The sequence below is a fragment of the Arvicola amphibius genome, chromosome 3 (genome assembly GCF_903992535.2).
Source record: "Arvicola amphibius chromosome 3, mArvAmp1.2, whole genome shotgun sequence".
Classification (NCBI taxonomy): Eukaryota; Metazoa; Chordata; class Mammalia; order Rodentia; family Cricetidae; genus Arvicola; species Arvicola amphibius.
The window spans coordinates 47,010,580-47,029,618 of record NC_052049.1 but is presented as its reverse complement, the minus strand read 5'-3'; the positions used below and the strand labels follow the sequence as shown (position 1 = coordinate 47,029,618).

The 19,039-nt window shown below is 39.9% G+C and overlaps 1 protein-coding gene across 1 annotated transcript in view; it reads right to left on the bottom strand.

Moving 5' to 3' along the window:
• Slc30a5 (solute carrier family 30 member 5) overlaps positions 1 to 19,039 on the bottom strand; it is a 28,388-nt gene that overhangs the window by 4,733 nt on the left and 4,616 nt on the right. The window contains exons 2-13 of the mRNA XM_038323163.1: positions 18,127 to 18,249; positions 15,730 to 15,796; positions 13,915 to 14,000; positions 13,477 to 13,564; positions 10,163 to 10,250; positions 9,043 to 9,119; positions 8,454 to 8,624; positions 7,475 to 7,763; positions 7,095 to 7,303; positions 6,412 to 6,569; positions 5,170 to 5,299; positions 3,236 to 3,431 (exon numbers count right to left, since the gene is read on the bottom strand). Of these exons, the coding sequence (XP_038179091.1) occupies positions 3,236 to 3,431; positions 5,170 to 5,299; positions 6,412 to 6,569; positions 7,095 to 7,303; positions 7,475 to 7,763; positions 8,454 to 8,624; positions 9,043 to 9,119; positions 10,163 to 10,250; positions 13,477 to 13,564; positions 13,915 to 14,000; positions 15,730 to 15,796; positions 18,127 to 18,249 (1,682 nt within the window). The remainder of the gene's footprint in view (positions 1 to 3,235; positions 3,432 to 5,169; positions 5,300 to 6,411; positions 6,570 to 7,094; positions 7,304 to 7,474; positions 7,764 to 8,453; positions 8,625 to 9,042; positions 9,120 to 10,162; positions 10,251 to 13,476; positions 13,565 to 13,914; positions 14,001 to 15,729; positions 15,797 to 18,126; positions 18,250 to 19,039) is intronic.

The following is a 19,039-nucleotide window of genomic DNA, read 5'->3' as shown; positions in this document are numbered from 1 at the left end:
GCTAAAGCACGGTTACTATCAAGGAACCCAGAGTACAGACTCTGTGAGGACGCAGGCAATCGTGACACAGTATCTGTCTGGGAAGGCTTCCTAAAAATCATGCTTGAAGCAAGTCTGTCTTCTTCCCCCCCCTCCTGCACTCAAGGCCTTTTATGTGGCGGCGAGAGCTCTACTGCTCAGTGGCTCAGGCCCTTAATCCCAGCACTCAAGAGGAAAACCTGAGGCAGGGCTCAGAGAGTTCCAGGCCAGTTACATAGTAAGACTCTGCCTTTAAAAAATAGGTGTGCATTTAACACTAGCTCATTTTGCCTTTAAAATTTTGTAATTTAAAAGATTTTGTCTTTAAAAAAGTAATATAACTAGCTAAAAAACAGTGCTTTTAGTGCCAGGCAGTGGTGGCACATAGCTTTAATCACAGCACTTGGGAGGCAGAGGCTGGTGGATCTCTAAGTTTGAGGTCAGTATATCCACATAGTGAGTTCTAGAACAGCCAGGGCTACACAGAGAAACCCTGTCTCATTCCTCCCACCCTTACAAAACCCACATAACAACAAAACAAAACACAACAAAACACATAACACAAAACAAAACCAAGCATTTTTATGATCTTTTCAGAAGGACCTTTTAAAAATAATGCAGTCAAGTTGGTATGTGTAAAAAATCATGTGCTTAGCCGGGCGGTGGTGGCGCACGCCTTTAATCCCAGCACTCGGGAGGCAGAGGCAGGCGGATCTCTGTGAGTTCGAGACCAGCCTGGTCTACAAGAGCTAGTTCCAGGACAGGCTCCAAAGCCACAGAGAAACCCTGTCTCGAAAAACCAAAAAAAAAAAAAAAAAAAAATCATGTGCTTAAAAGCTATTCCTACAAAAACAAAGTAAAATTAAATATTCTTTGAAAAAATGTATTTATTACTATGTGTGCACATGGTATGTGTGTATGGACGTATATGCCTTGATGCATGTGTGGTGGTTAGATGAAATCCTGTGGAAATGGTTTTCTCCTTCCACCTTTACATGGGTTCTAGGATTAAATTTTGGCCAATAGGCATCACTGGTCAGAAAGAACCTTTATCCACCAAGTCACACGGTACCAGTTCCCTTAAGCTAAGTTATTTTATTTTTTAAAAGACAGGGTTTCTGTGTGTAGCTTTGGCTGTCCCGGAACTCACTCTGTAGACCATACTGGCCTTGCACTCACAGAGATTCACCTGTCTCTGGCTCTGGAGTGCTGGGATTAAAGGCATGTGCCACCACCATCAGGTTTGAGCCAAGTTTTGGCATTATCCAAATTACTAACTGGCATAAACAATTCAATACCAAAAGAGATTAATAAAACCCAGTTCTTTTTATAGTACAAAAATATTTCTTTTGTCACTCACGAGTTTATTAACGGTACAGCAATTGATTCAAACATGGACATTTAAGCACAAGTGTATTTCCTTTTTTGTTTTATGGTATTATATCAAAGGCTGCCATGTGTGGTAGGCATCTCTAGCCCCTTCATTTCCATTTTTTAAGATGACTTTATTGTGGAGTGAACATAACCTAAGATGTCTTCTTTCCTACATTTTATGGTGTAGTACTCCATCATTGTGGCCTACAGGTATAAGATTTCATAGACTGTGGGTCTTCAGAACTACTCATTAGGAACCTCAGGCCCAGTGACCCATCTGTCCTTACCTTTCTCCCTGGCTACCTCGCCATGCTAAGCCTAAGTCTCATCATGTGAGAGCAGACTTCTGAGAAAGCCATCTTTCTGTGATGATCTTACCTCACGGACATCGTGTCCCCCAGGCTGATCCATGCTGCTGCATTTAGAGTCCCTGCTTCCCTCTTCCTTTAGTGTTGGGAGCCTTAGGCACACTAGGCAAGTACTCTTCACTGAGCTATATTCTTAGCATTCTCCTTTAAAAAATCCTGAATAAACCAGGCAGTGGTGGCTTATGCCTTTAATTCTAGCATTTGGGAAGGAGAGGCAAGCCAGCCTAGTCTACAGAGCGAGATCCAGGACAGCCAAGGCTATTCAGAGAAACCCTGTCTCCAAAAACAAAACAAGCAAACAAAAACCAAAACAAAACAACAAAATCCGGAGTAATAATTGTACCCGAATTTCAGAAGACAGTTCATGAACAGGGTCATGTGAGAATTCTGAGTGCTTGTGAGAAAACTCCAAGAAAACAAAAGATGAACATCTTATGACCCCAGTTTCTTCAAAACACAGAGTTGTTTTTGGCAGATGTTTTGTGCTCCTCCCAGGTGTAGCAGATGAAGTGAGTTTACTCAGATCACTCAGTATGCTTGCTGTTGTTCAATTAAATGTTTAAACTATTCTCTATATGAAAAAATATATTTTTGTCACGTGTGGCTTGCCCTTGTGATTGTACACAGCTTGAACTCATGAGAACTTTACTCGTGACCTTTCTTAACCCTGCTGCGGGAGCTCCTTCCACTCCTACAGCCAATAGCTGCTGAGATACCAGCCCACTGGGGCATGGTCTCTCTCTTTAAAAAGCAGGGGCAGCCCTCTGCTCGCTCTCTTGTTCCAGCTCTCTTGCTCTGGTGACTAGACTTCCTTCCTGGCTGTCGTGTAGGACGGTGCTCTGTAAGTTTTTTCCCCTCAAATAAATAACCCTTTGAATCCAAACTGGTGTGGGATTGTTTCATAGCCCCACGTTGGGCGCCATTCTGTAACATGAAGGCCGGCTTGTTGGGGTTTCTGCCCAGTTCCCACAGCCAGCAAGCCCCCAAAGAAAATCACACAGAGATCTCCATAAGTTATAATTGGCCCATTAGCTCAGGCTTCTTGTTAACTCTTGTAGCTTATATTAACTCATTATTCTTATTTATGTTAGCCACAGGTCACATTCTGCTTCTTCGGTGATCTGGGCAGGAATGGGGAGAAATGGGCTTCCTCCTTCCCAGCATTCTCCTGTTCTCATCACCCCGCCTGTATTTCCTGTCTGGTTGACCTGCCTATACTTATTGCCTGGCCAATCAGCATTTATTTAAAATATGATAGACAGAATACAGACAATTCTCCTGCATCAAACCCTCAGAGCACGAATTGTCTAAGGTTCTAAATAAAGACAGCTATTTCATGAGATTTTAGTCCGCCTCATTACTGGCTCCATTTTCCCAGGTCTCACCATCTCTAGAGTGGTAACACCAGCAAGCCAATATTTAATAAAAACAAGTACGAACATCAACTCAGGAGACAGAACTTCCTAAGAACTCACCCCTCATGTTAGCATTCATGCCTCCACCCGTGAAGCCGTGACTGTGACCGTGATCACCGTGTCCATGAGAATGGTGAGAATGGCCTTGATCGGATGAGTGGCAGTGTCCGTGGGAAGTCCCATGACCATGGCTATGGGCATGGCTAAAGGCACAGATCCCAATAAGGTTTACAATCAGTCCTCCAATGGAGACTGGCTAGCAGAAAGGAGACAGGCAAAACTTTAATTTGAAGCTTAGAAAACAAAGTTGCTATTTAGAAGCTATTACATGGCTGTATACTTTTCCTACTTACAGCTTAAAAACTTCACAGTAAATGTCACTAAGTTCCCCATGATTTAAAATGATTTTGGATCATTTTAACTTCCAAATACCAGAAAAAAACTGGTATACATATTTGAATTTACTCTAATGTGATCAAGAATGGCAAATTCTGGCAGTACATGGTGGTGCACACCTTTAATCCCAGTACTCAGGAAGCAGAGGCAGGTGGATCTCTGTGAGTTCTAGGTGAGCCAGGACTACATTGTGAGACCCTGTCTCAAAACAGATGGGCACATCATTGGTTCAACTGTACAAGTGAACGAAAACTCTAAACTGCTTTCAGTGATTTGAGAATCAACTGTCATTTTCCTACTTATAGGTCAGGTGGGAGAGGGCTGGAGCGATGGTTCAGCAGTTAAGAGCACTGGCTGCTCTTCCAGAGGACCCAGGTTTGAGTCCCAGCAACCACATGGTAGCTCACAACCATTTACAACTCCAGTACTAGGGGATCCCACGACCTCTTTAGCCTGTTACATGGTATACAGACATACATGTAGGCAAAATACACACACACACATAATTAAAAGACTCAAGTGCCAGCATTAAAAAGTTAGTGATACATAACTCAAGGTCTAAAAGCACATTTTAAGTTGTGGAGGAATGCCTAACTAAACAGAAACCCCAAGTCAGAGAGCCTGAGAAACTGTGAGATGAAGAATGGCTTAACAGAAAACATCCCAACAGAAGAGAAATGCCATCTACAGAAACAACATGCATAAGGATTGGGGTACAGAGGAGCTAAAATTGTTATAATAGTTATGTAATCTATTGGGTAAAATATGTACAATTTTTATTCTTTTCTGATTTTATCTCTAACATTGTACAAATGCCTTCAGGTATCTAAAAATACAATCTTGAAAGAAAAAATATTATTAAGTCATAACAAAACCTGTACATTTCATAATACAAGTTAACATTATTAGTCCAAGGTATCTGAGAAAATGATTGGTTTCTAAAAGCCTGCAGTAATAATGTAAACACATTATTAGTCTGTTTTTGTTGGGGCATATGCCCCCCCCCCCCTTTTTTCTTTTTTGACATGGTTTCTCTGTAGCTTTGGAGCCTGTCCTGGAACTAGCTAGCCTCGAACTCAGATTTGTCAGCCTCTGCCTCCTGAGACCCGGGATTAAAGGCATGTGCCAACACTGCTGGCTGGGGCGTATGTTTTAAGACCTCAATGTATGCTTGAGGATGATACCAAATCCACCCACATATGCTGTGTTTTGTTCCACACATACACACCTATGATAAAGTATAAGTCAGGCACAGTAAGAGACTAATAACAACAGAGATAAAACAGAACCATGATAACAATGCAATGTGATAAAACAGCTTGAGTCCTCTCTGAAGTGCTGAGATTAAAGGTATACATCACCATAGCTTGCTTAAAAATGACTTAAAACTTTAGATTTATTTAAGAAACTTTTCTTTTAATACACCATGGTAAAACTGTTACCCAAACCACAGGAAATGAAACAGTACATGAGGAGACAATGCACCAGAATGGAAGTCATGTTGACGTAAACGAAGTCAGAACTGCCCTAGGTCAGTCGACCCTCGGTGGAAGAGTGTGAGACGAGCAGGAGCCCAAAGAGGAAAGAGCAATACTTACTGTCAACATGTTTGTGTCTAGTTCCGGAGGATCAATCAATCTAGCCACTGATTCCATAAACACAAAAAAAGCTATGACTATCAGGAAAAGTCCATTAATAAACCCAGAGAGAATTTCTATTCGGCCATACCTAAAAACACAAGAGTACTTTTTAGAAAGGAAAAACAAGTACTTTAAAAATATAAACATTATAAACTTAATAAGTGAAGAAACAAGTCCAGGTCTTCACACTACTAGGTAAATAAAATTATCAAAATTTAAAAATATTATTTATGTTCAAAAGTCATCCCAAATACATATTTATTGGAATTTTGTATATATATAGCCCTTCTTACAGAAAGCCTTGTCTGGTTTTGTAGCAACAGATCATCTCTCTCTAAACTTCTGATGTGTCCTGTATCTCTCACAGCACACACTCTGCTCTCTACCAAAACTATTGTGTTTTGGTTCATCCACCTTACACTGGGTCTGGAGAGATCGCTCAGAAGTTATGAGTACTTCTTGGTGCTTTTGCAGAGAACCCAAGTTTGATTCCCTGCAACTACACAGCAGCTGTAACTGTAACTCCAGTCCCAAGTCATCTGACTGTCTCTTCTGGCCTCTGTGGGTATTAGGTATGCATACGGTACACACATACAAGCAGCTAACACGTACAACACACTCAAACATACACAGACACACACCTAAAACAAAATACATATACAAGAATTCCAAAATATAAACAATCACTAAGGGGTATGTTTATTTAAATAGGTTTCTTTCTTTTTTTCTTTTTGGTTTTATGAGACATGGCTTCTCTTTCTAAGAGCGTGTACCACCACTGCCTAGCTAGAGTAAGTCTTACTAAAACAACTTGCATGCAAAGGAGATTTGACATTTGTCCAATTATTGTCATAATGGGAGGATATTTTCACATAGCCACTTCAAATTTTAAATACTTTTTAACAAAAAGATGTGAATGGTTATGAATATTTCATGCCCTCAAAGAAACATGATGCACAAAACCACAAATGATTTAGGTGGTATTTTTTCTCTTTGCTTCTAATCAGATGTGTTAGGAAGAATAATGCTGAGCTGACTGCCATTCAGTATTAGTCAATGTGTAGCTCTTATTCCCCATTAACTTGGAATGAAATAAAAGTGAAGATTTGGCATTATCTACATGGGATGTAATGTATTTTGTTTCTGAAGATGGAATCTGAACTGTTTTAAAGAAACCGAGTGCCTTGATAGCATACCTACCCATAGGAGAAAATCCGGGTTGCTTTCCATCGACTCATCAGGGCAGCAAAGAGTCCCATGACCAAAGCTGAACAATCAAAGAGCATGTGGAATCCATCTGAGATCAGGCCTAGACTATTGGTTAATACGCCATAGAACAGCTCCACAAATGTAAAAAGCTAAAAAGGTTTCAAACATTACAGGAGGAGCATGTTGAGAATAAATTACAATAAAGAACTATTAACTTTAATCATAAGAATTTAACCTTTAATTACCCAAACTGTCTCTGAAGATGTGTTTCAAACTCTACCTGACACTTACCCTGGAAACTGTATTTCATAAGATCATAAAGAACTAAGCTATCAGATATAACCATTTTATAAACTAGAAGGCACTGTTCAATCTGTATATCTGTGGGCAAGGTTTAAAATGTCAGTATCAGCAGTGTGCACTGAGATCCTACTAAAGAGGCAACTCCACCTCTTACAAGCTACGGGAGCAGTAGTTTAAAACAGCACACTAAACCAGAATTTCCACAGTACTGCAAAAATTGTGTGCCTCGTCTGAATAGGTGCCTTGCTACTAATTAGAGAAAAATATAAATTTTAGCCCATCTTTGTCAGAAACTAAAGTGCTAAAATTACGTATCATGCCAAAATAAAAACATTGTGCTTTAAAATATGACTAATATTTAGAATTCTTACCAGATTCAAACACAAAAAGTAGAAGATCTGCCTAGAGTCGCTCTCCTCGAGAATTTGTTTTAGTGATTCCTTAATAAACCTAGGGACCGACTGTGAGCTGTGCTGAAAAGCATCACCCATGAAATGATAGAGGGGTGTTCCTTCAGGAGAATACCCAATGAGGGTGCCTTTCTGTCCTCGTTTGGAGGGAGACGATAGGATGTTGGCCGCTACAAAGAGAAAAAGAGACTATTAGACTAGTTTTGGGCATTTAAGTTACCAACATGGTCATTGTCAGCAAGGACTAAAATGCAAGTACTGAACAACTTCTACACCGAAGGCTTAAACAGCAGAAACCACACAGCAGATTAATGCAAAAAAAAGCAAGGGCGAATGCTTACACAAAATGAAGAACACGGCACTCACTACCACTCCTCCAGACAAGACGTGTTCCGTGCCCTCCTGGCGTGCTGCTCTGTTCACAGCCCGGAGTTGGTCTGTTATTGGATGTGTCCAGAAATTTCCAAAAAGGAGCGCACTAATAAAAACGGGCAAGGATCCATAGCGGGCACACTTGGATACTTCCATTTTGACTGAACAAATGGAATCCATATAGAAGTCCAGGATCACGACAAAAAAGATAACTGTGGTGAAAGGCATGATGAGAGAAAACCAAGACTCAACCTTACTCTAGAAATGGAAACAGACAACACAAAACACTGTCAGTATTCTACGGGGGAGAGCAGATTTCACAATGTTTGTCGATCATTTATACAGAAACAAATACTCATGACTCAATACGATTCACAATGCCAACATGGAAGAGCCACAAAGTATCAGGACATTTCCCTAGTATTCTCCAGAGCACTAACAAAACCCCACGCTTGTTTAATTTTATAATACTAAGGAGCCAAAATCTTTGAGTTCAAGACTACTAGCTGGGTTTTCTTTTTTTTTTCTTTTTCTTTTTTTTAAAAAATATTTATTTATTTATTATGTATACAACATTCTGTCTGTGTGTATGCCTGCAGGCCAGAAGAGGGCACCAGACTCCATTATAGATGGTTGTGAGCCACCATGTGGTTGCTGGGAATTGAACTCAGGACCTCCGGAAGAGCAGCCAGTGCTCTTAACCTCTGAGCCATCTCTCCAGCCCTAGATGGGTTTTCTTCATCAATTCCTTTGGGCCATAGGAATGAATGTGAAGTATATGTAAATGTAATAGTATTGACTTACATTTTTATAAACAATTAAAATTAACTCAAAAAAGGGGGAAAAATTGAAGGAAAAAAACAAGGATAATTTAAACTACTCTCAACCTCAAATTAAAAAACACTGAACTGAAATTTCTAATGGTAACTCTATTTGTTAAACAATTACCTCAGTTGTCACAGAAAGAACAATCACCCACGGGCAAAGGAGAAACACAGAAACAAGCTGGGATAAGGCTTGAAGGCGTTTAGCTCCACCAACATCTATAGAGAGCTTTCTAGAAGCCGTATGAAAACCAACTTTACAACATAAAGCCAGCACCAGCAAGAGCACACCACCCTATAAGTGAAACGAGAAATGTCTCATTAAAATATATATTATCATATTCAAAATATGTAAAGACTTATACATTTCTTTACAAACGTTTGAGATCACCTCTCCAGTCCTGAGATAAATTAGTTTAAATATATATTTTTTGACAGTATTGATAATGTAGCTTGGGCTGGTCTTAAACTGGAGATCCTCTTACCTCAGCTGCTTTAGTGTGAAGAGTAAAGACATAGATCAGGTTTAAACAAAACTTAAAAATTATACTTAATGGGTGGCATAGGCCTAGAGGTAGAGGTAGGAGGATCAAGAGTTCAAGGTCGTCCTTGGCTACCTACCAAGTTCTTGGAGAGCTGGGCTACCCGAGGCCCTGCCTCCCATGTCCCCACTCCCCCAGTGACAGCTACACCATGGAGAAGAGCACACACACCTTGTGATCCGCCACCCCTAAGAAGGCAATAGCTGTATAAAGCATGTGAGTTAGAGCGCTGTCATGATGTCCTTCAGCTAAGGAAACTGCAGTAAAGGAAAACACGTTTCAATCTCAGCTCCCAAAGCCGAAGTTCTGTTCAAAGTTTAATTACTTTATTTTGAAGACAAACCAGCCTGGGTATGCTATTTCAACTACCCTTAGTAACACGGTACTTTTGAAAACAATTCAGTTTAATTCTAAAAAAAAAAAAAAAAAAATGTACAAATTTACAAATTGCACACCCCTGAACTCCTGTCCCGCCTCCCAAGAGATGGGCTTATAAGGATGGGCTACAATGCTTGGCTTCTGGGTGTGTGGACTGCCATATGACCACGACTGTGCTGAGATAGTGACTCCATTTTGGTTCTTAGCCTCCAAACGATGCACAAATAGCCAAGGCATCTTTTTGGTCCACTCTGTGATGGAAGCAGACCTTAATGATACATCTTCAGGTCAGTCTGTAAAATCGGTCTTCAACTTATCTTCTCTACATCGCTGAGCACACAAGGCCCAGCAAAGTGAGCAGCAGACAGGAGGATGTGTCGGGAGTGGATGTAGGAGATACAATCTGGAGCCTTTTCTGCCCCCATCTCATGTGACAGAATAAACTGCTATTAGTTTACTAATAAACCCCGGGTACTAAGTGTCAGCACTCAGAGGAAAACTGGTACTTTGGTGTACTGCAGAATAGACAAAGGCGTATGGCAGGAAAAAAATAAGGCAGGCTATAGAGTTGAGAGTAGAGACCAGACATATCTGACTTGAAAGACGGGTTCAAGAGTATGGACTGAGCAGGCAAGGGCAATTCGGGGCAAGGCCGTGAAAACCAGGGCAAAGGACTTTAAATGTTTTGCTGTTTTCTAGCAGGAGGACATTCTAAAATATGAGCACTGTAGAAAAATACCGAGGATATTCTAAAATATTCAACTTGGAAAAACTTTACTATTTACTTGAACAGTGATTAATGTCAACATGAATCTCGGAAAGCCACTTGTGATCCATGAGTTTAATTTCCTTCTTTTTCCCATGCTGCTGGCTTCTAATTTTCTCCAGACTTTAATCTAGTGCAAAAGGATACGGTGTTCAGCCATCTTAGCCATGAGGTCATCATTGTCGAAAAGCAATAAACATATTACAGCAATAATGAAAAACGCAGCCCCTCTTGTCTGAAAGAGAAGAAATAGAAAGTTCTATTTTTGTTTTTTTATTAAAAGGTTAATTATTAGCATGATAACCACACTAATGCTAGAGGAAAAGGTTTCTGTCCCTTTCACTTTTTGAGACAGGCTCTTGCTACACAGCCCAGGCTGGCCTTGTACTCACAATCCTCCACCAAGCATGGCTTCAGAAGAGTTAAAAATGTACACTGGGCAGTGGTGGCACATGTCTTTAATCCCAGCACTGAGGAGGCAGAGACAGGTGGATCTCTGTGAGTTCAAGGCCAGCCTGACCTAAAAATGAGCTCCAGGGCAAGCTCCAAAGCAACCCTGTTTTGAAAAACAAAACAAAACAAAAAAGGAACATTTAGTGAAAGTTAATACTTGACGTTATCCTCTTTACGTAGTTTACAGGGTAACAAATAATAAAAGCTACAGAAATAAGCTCTGCAGAGCATTTTAATGTTAACACCATATCTCCTTCTAATGTGACCTGGCATATTAATATGAACAAACCATTAAGGTTTACAGACTAAGTTTCCTAATTTTTGGTTGAAAAGCCCTCAGTATCTAAGGAACAATAGTCAGTAGAGCTGCTTCGCATTCTGCAACATTTAAGAAACAGAGCTAGTGCTCCCCTAGGGAAAAGGTCCATGGAACCATGCTGAGAATATCAAGTCATTCCTGAGAGAATGTTAAAGACGCGTATGGTGGATGTGTGTGCTGGCTGTACGCAAGCATAAGGAAGACAGACGAAGACAGTTGGTCATTTCTATCGCTCTCTACTTTTTTTTTTTTAAATATTTATTTATTATGTATACAGTATTCTGTCTGTGTGTATGCCTGCAGGCCAGAAGAGGGCACCAGACCCCATTACAGATGGTTGTGAGCCACCATGTGGTTGCTGGGAATTGAACTCAGGACCTTTGGAAGAGCAGGCAATGCTCTTAACCTCTGAGCCATCTCTCCAGCCCCGCTCTCTACTTTTTAAAGTTTTTTTTTTTAAACTATGTGTATGTGTGTGGGAATTGTGCACATGAACGTAGGTGTCCTCAGAGAACAAAAGAGAGTGCCAGATCCCTAGGAGTTGGAGTTACAAGCAGTTGTAAGCCACCCAGAGGGGTTGCTGGAAATCCACACTCCAATCCTCTTATCTCTCTACCGTACTTTTTGAGATAGGGTTTCTCAATGAATCTGAAATTGAAATTGGCTGCTCTGACTAGGTTGGCTAGCTTGCCTACCCCAGTACCTACCTGTCTCTACCACACAACAATGGGGTTACAGGCATAAAGATCAAGGCCTGGGGCCTGGTTTTTACATGGGTGCTGGGGACCTGGATTCAGGTCCTTGCTCTCACAGCCATATACCCAGTGCCCTGATAAACCTTGTTTAGGAGACAGGGTTTCCGCTGTGTAGCCCTGGTTGTTCTCCAACTCAGAGACCTGCTTGACTATGCCTCCTGAGTGCTGGGACTAAAGGCATGTGCCACCACCACCCAGCTTCCTGATCAACTTTTAAAGTCTGTGTTGTCATTGCAGGGAAAGAATTTGGATAAAAGAAAGTTATAGAGAAAATGTATAAGCCTAGTTTATATAAGCATTTCAGAAAATTAGATATAAAAACTTCATATTCTTACTACATTTGTTATCTGTAAACTCACAAGTATTTTATACAATATTTATACTTACATGTATTATTTCACATTTACATAAGAATATCATGTACACTTAGCAATGGAACTATAAGACTTCCAGTAAATAAAAATTCCAAATGAAAACAAGACATTCCGGGTGGTAGTGGCACATGCTTTTAATCCCAGCACTCAGGAGGCAGAGGCAGGTAGATCTCTGAGGCTAGCTCTGGTATACAAGAACTAGTTGCAGAACAGGCTCCAAAGCTATAGAGAAACCCTGTCTCCAAAAAAACAAAACAAAACAGAAAAAGTCTCTGACATTCGGCCTGGCGGTGGTGGTGTACACGTTTAATCCCAGCACTTATGAGGCAGAGGCAGGTGAATCCCAGTGAGTTTGAGGCCAGCCTGGTCTACAAGAGCTAGTTCCAGGACAGCTAGGACTGTTACACAGGAAAACCCTATCTTACAAAACAAAACAAAACAACCCCCCCCCCCAAAAAAAAGAAAGAAAGAAAGAAAGAAAGAAAGAAAGAAAGAAAGAAAGAAAGAAAGAAAGAAAAACATCTATTCAATAAATTCTTAGTGCGGTGAGAATTACGGCCAAAGGCAGCATACATAAAAATCTACACAATTAAAATGTTCCTTTCTCGTGACTCTCATTTCCTTTCATTTTTCCTTCCCCTGTTCTCTGCTGCCCCTTCTTTTTGTTTTTAAAGGTAGAGTCTCACTATGTAGTACAGGATAGCCTCTCTTATCTGTTAATAATTAGATTTATTTATTGTGTGTTGTAGGGGAGGAGATGCAACTGCTATGGAATCAGATGCCAGTTTCCAGGACTAGGCACCATGAGTAGGAATATTTTTTTTTTTTTTTGGTTTTTTCGAGACAGGGTTTCTCTGTGGCTTTGGAGCCTGTCCTGGAACTAGCTCTTGTAGACCAGGCTGTTCTCGAACTCACAGAGATCCGCCTGCCTCTGCCTCCCGAGTGCTGGGATTAAAGGCGTGCGCCACCACCGCCCGGCTTCTTTCTATTTTTTTTTTTTTTTTGGTTGAATATTTTAATCTGGTAAAATGGAGATAGTGTAGTGCCAGCTCTAACATTTGGACGGTAGACTGACAGCTCATTTTCCAAAAGACAGTAATACTTAATGATTTCTGTCCAACAGGGATGACAAGTTGGTGAGGCTCTGGGTAACTGTTCAGCAGACTAAACACAGCAAGCTCACAAGCTTTTCCTCCAGGTAGCACGTGAAGGAGAGCTTCACAGGTGATACGTCAGTTCTCTACTGTGGTTGTAGAGGTGTCTACACAATCTACAAATACACGTGTAACACTGCTAAAACCTGAATAAAGGATTAAAGCATGGATTATACTATTACCAACCTCTAAGTCGCCTTTGGGAAAAATTGACTAGAAAGCACATCTCTGCACCATTTTCACAACTTCCCACAAAACTATAATCATATCAAAATGAAAACAGAAAAATGTTTAGCTAGTATTAAGTCTCTTCATTATTATAAACGGTAAAAGATATGGTTTGTCTTTGCTATGAACAATGTGTTTAACACCTGTACTTTCTACGTGACAATGATGGCGAACCTACCTTTGCTGGTCCTCCTCCAGAGCTGGTGAACACCACGCTGAGCAGTGAGAGAACAACAATGTCACTGTGTTCAAACAGCAGCAAAGTCCTACAAAAAGAGACACTGCTCAGGAATGGATCTGACCTTTCTCAGGAAGTACGAATTCAGTCAGAGCAAGAAAAGAAAATCCCTTTGGTCTCACAAAACATGAGAAAAAAGAAACATGGACAATTCCTTTGGAAAATATTTTGGTATTAACTGTCTTAGAAAGAATGTGGCTGCAAAATACCAGGCAATAATAATCTTCATGATCCCCAAGACCCACTTGGTAGAAGGAGTGACTGCCAGTCCTCTGACCTCTACATATATGCACATGCAAATACTAAGAGATACAGAACAAAATTAAGATTCAAATGAATAAATGTAAACAAATAGCGAAAATACATGTTTTTATTTACCTTAGTGGTCCACAAAGAGTAAGGCCAAAAAACCACAAAAGTGATATGATACATCCAGCAACTGCATGTTTAAATATTTTGATCCACTATAAATAGAAAAAAAATTAAAGACCTCAGTCATATCCATTTGCTAGTAAATATTCCAAGCTTAAACAACACCTACAGGAAGGCAGCACATGGTAGGGCATGTCTTTGATTTCTGAACTCAGGAGATAGGGCAGGCAGACCTTCAATTTCAGGCCAACCTGGTCTACATAATTCCAGGTTGCTCAGGCTAACAACAGTGAGACCCCGTATATCAACATTAAAAAGAAAATGCCAAAAATCCTCTTAGGAGCTAGATTTACTTCCACTGTCTATATTCTCATCTGTTGCTAGGATTTTTCTTCTTTTTTTTGAGAGTCTTACTATGTAGCTTGGACTGGCCTCACAGAGGTCCATCAGTCTCCATTTCATGAGTGCTGGGATTAGTTAAAGAGGTGCACCACTACACCCACCTTTTAGGTCTTAAATCTTTTTTCCTACACAGCACAATTTTCTATTTTTTTCCCACTAGTTTTCTAGGAATAATGGTTGAGTTTTTTTTTTTTTTTCTTTTAAAAAATCTCTATGAGGATTCTTTTGGAGATAAGGTCTCACTACACAGTTCAGGCTGGCCTTGAACTCATTTATCTTCCTGTTTCTGATGTCATGGGTATCACGAGTACATGTTTGGCTTTCCATGAGGAATTTTTATGCTACAGCTATCTGAAAATGGAGAAAGAAACTTAGATGAAGTTAAAAAGACTAATTGTACTTTTAAAATGTCTTGCTAACCGGGGGCAAAGGCTCAGAGGTTAAGAGCACATACTGTTGTTCTTCCAGAGTTCTGAGTTCAATTCCCAAAAACCACATGATGGCTCACAACCATCTGTAATAAGATCTGGTGCCCTCTTCTGGCCTGCAGGGACACATGCAAGCAGAAATGCTGCATACATAAATAAATCTTAAAGAACTTCAATTTGCCATGCTGATAATACGGTAGAGGACCATAATTGTGACATCAAAGAGATACTCAGGGAGTCCCTTTGTGAGAGGCTAAGCTGAATGAGGAACTTTTCTGTTATGAAGCCATCTGAGGGGAATTACGATGACGACCAGGGTGATACACTGCATATGTACTGCATACTCACATGTGAGGTGTAATTAAAAAATAAACCTATGGATAAAATAATTTACTCCTCACAAATACTTAGAACAATATTGTATCTTTACTTTATAAGTAAGCAAAATTAAGAAAAAAAGAAATCATGTAAGTAGTACAAGACATGAATATAGCTGATTTTAGGGGCCAAACTTCTACCCCCTGCACACAATCAATTCCCCAGTGACAGTCCAGCCTCTGGAGCATGACTCCATGTCTGATCTGTGTACCTTTCTGAATAAGGAGACTGTGTTAAAGACACCCCTTTAAAATTTGTTACCCTTTTCTACATTACATTAAGATTTTATAGGTTCACCGTTGGAGCCTCAATTTTGAAAAGGCAAGTCAGGAGAGAGTTAATTCTCGGACTGGGGATGTAGCTAGATGGTAGACTGCTTGCCCAGCACACATGAATCCCTGGATCAGCTCCATATAAACTGGGAATGGTGGTGTAAGCCTGCAGTAGCAGCACTAGGGGAAGCAGAGGCAAGGTGATCAGGAGTGCAAGGTCGGGCTATAGGAGATCCTGTCTCAAAACAAATAAGCAACAACAAAAGCAAACTGTAAAAATGGCGCTTTATTCTGGACTAGAAAGGGAAGCTGAAGGACCAAGTGTTCTGTCGACATCTCACCTGATGCTTTGTAATAGTTTTCCCAGAAGAAAACGGTTTTTGAAACAAAACCATAAAAAATGCAGTCCTGTAAACATTGAAAAAATAATACATTAACATTACATTAAGTATTAGGTGTAGTTTAACAAATACACTGGAAGTGGAAACATGCTATCCTCCAGAGCAGAGCTTTTTACGTTCTTTCTTCCTATGGCCCCTTCCTATCTATTTTTATGCTATTATGATATACAGGTATGTAAAATATATACACAAATCAAACATTTACTGCTAACAAATCATAGCAAAATTTTATCTTTAAAATATCTTTTTTTGTTTGTTTTTTGAGACAGGGTTTCTCTGTAGCTTTGGAGCCTGTTCTGGAACTAGCTCTTGTAGACCAGGCTGGCCTCAAACTCACAGAGATCAGCCTGCCTCTGCCTCCCCAGTGCTGGGATTAAAGGCCGGCTTTAAAATATCTTAAATTTTTTGGTGTATACAGTTTTACTATTAGAGGTGAAAGCAAATTTGCATGCTAATGAGATGGATGTATTTACAATCCTTAGATATAGTAATGTGATATGAACATGCTGAAGAATGACACTAGAAAATACTGAATCTTTGTTTTCTGTAATTAAACCATTATGTTTCTCTAAGACTAGAAAATTTTATATATAATGTAAAAATACTAATTCAAAACCTAAGAGTCTTGAGTGTTAGTCAAGATGAGCCAGAAGTATTCTTTGGAACTGTACGGCAAGATGACATGCACAGCGCAAAGCATCCATGCTGTGTGCAGAAACCAGACAGCAGCTACAGCTAATTCGTGCTACAGAGACACCTCAGATTCATTATGCATTCGATTTTGAATTAAGTTTTTGTTGCCAAATTTTTCATGACTATTGCATTTAAAGAAACCTTGTTCTAGGCTGGGTGTACACACCTTTAATCCTAGCACTTGGGAGGCAGAGACAGGCGGATCTCTGAGTTCAAGGTCAGCCAGGGGTACACAGAGTCCCTGCCTCTGTCACAAAAGTGTAGTAGCTACTGCCTTTACAGTGATGAGGCTTCTATGGCAAACCCAGGAGCTCCTCTGGTAACTGTCTTCAGAACACAGAAGTAATAGAGTGTCAAGACTCAGTATTGTACTGTAGAGGAAGTATCTCATGATGCAGTCCAGGCAGATCCTGAACTTGTGATTCTCTAGCCTGGGTCTTCTAAGTGGTGGAATTACTGGCATGAGCCACTATGCTTAGCTCTTAATACTTTCAATACCTTAACAAAGCACAGAGAGCAACTCATTTTCTTTTATATTTAGTAGTGATAAATCTTGAACAGTAACATGCAGCTACCTTCTTACTATGTTATATAAAAATGGTCAATTCTTCCAGTCAAGAATTTCTTTCTTAGCTCACCAAATTACACCCTCAAGTGTTTTTGATAAACTTTTATTAACACAAAGGGGGATTACTATTAATCTCAAGATCCAAAAATCAGTATTTAGGGAGAACACTATATACAAACTATACACAAGGACCCTGTCCTTTGATGGGTTGTGTAGGGAAGACAGCACAGCATGATTTAACTTGCAAACATGGAATGTCTGTGCTAAGACAAACCCCAGGTAACATTTTTATGACCGCCTTGAGACTGAGCTACATCAGGGACAGTCTATAAATCCCCAGGGAAGTACAAAGCCAAAACTATTAAAGATGAACTTTATTTTCAGGTATGTGGATGTGTTTGTCCGTATATGTGTTTACTGGTGCCCACAGGGCCAGAGTGTCAGATCTGGTGTTGACATCATAGGCATTGTGAGCCATGTGAGTAGACGCTGGGAACTCACTTCAGGTTCTCTGCAAGAGCAGCAACTGCTCGTAACCGCGGAACAAACTGTCAAAATTATTTTTTTTATAAAAAAAGACATAGTTTTACACTTGTTCTCATGAGTCTAAGGGGAGCCTTCCATTACCCCCATGAGATTAAATGATACAAGAGAATACAAAAGACTGGTTGCTAAGATAGATATGAACCAAAGCATCTATTAAGATAGATATTAAAAGAGCTTTGCAAAAATCTTAGCACAAACTAACTAAAACCCTGCATTTGGCAAGTCGTAAGAATTTAATCATCTCCTTTTAATTTATTTTTGAGACAGTCTCACTGTGTAAACTGGGGCTGGCCTCCAATTCATGATCCTCTTGACTCAACTTCCCTAGTGCTAGGATTACAGACTGCTACACTTAGCTAAAATAACCCTTTTCTGATTGGTCTCTGGACTTCTACCCTTATGTAAGCTTCTATTTAAAGAAAAAAATTATCAAATAGTTGTCAGAAGGAATAAACTTCACAGGATAGGTAGGTTAAGATTTCTTAAAGATACAGAGAAATAAGAAACATTAAGGCTCTCTCTATACTCACCCCAGTTTTAATATAAAAATAAACTGCACAATGTGAACAGCTTTTAGGAGATCATATGACTCAAAAAGTCCGACAGCCTTCAAACATTTGGTTAAACACAGTAACACAATGTATTTTGTTAATCTGAAAAATAAAAACAGAAAGAATTTTTAATATAATTGAAATCATTAGGATTGCTGTAATATTGTTTACAAGTACAGGAGGACATTAAAAATCATGGAAATACACATGAACACACAAAAACCAACAATAAAAACCTTCCCCCAAATAACTCACCATCCATACAACTACGGTTATGTTTTGGTACATATACTCTTGGTTTATATTCAATGCATATTAACATCATATGTAAAGCAACATGGAGGCAGGCAGGGTAGGACATGCTGGTAATCCCAGTTACTTGGGAAGCTGGGTAGAAGGATCCGCCTTGCTCCCCGACCCCAAAAGGTCTCACTATGTAGCCCTGGTGGGCCTGGAACTCACTATATAGACGAAGCTGTCCTTGAACTCACAGATCCCTGCTTGGCAACAAAGTGTGTTTAAAATCAGCACAGTCAACTTAGTGAAACCTGATCTTCAAAAAAAGAACAACAACAAAAAAAAATTAATAAGCAAGAGGCCCAGGATGCAGCTCAGTGGGAGAGTGATTGCATTGATTGTGGGAAGTCATGGGCTCAGCTCCCAGTGCTCCCCAAACCCCACAGACAATATATACAGTTTATCAAAATTCAAAGAGAAATTTGAAATATGCTTTACTTATTGTTAGTCAAAAATGAGAATCACAAAAACAAAGCAGAAACTACATTCTGCATGTAAAGAGACTAGACATTTACGACACACAGCAAGAGGCACCTGTCCCTCCTCTGTCCTGGTAACGACCGCACTGGTCATGGCTGAAAGTGACTAGATCCAG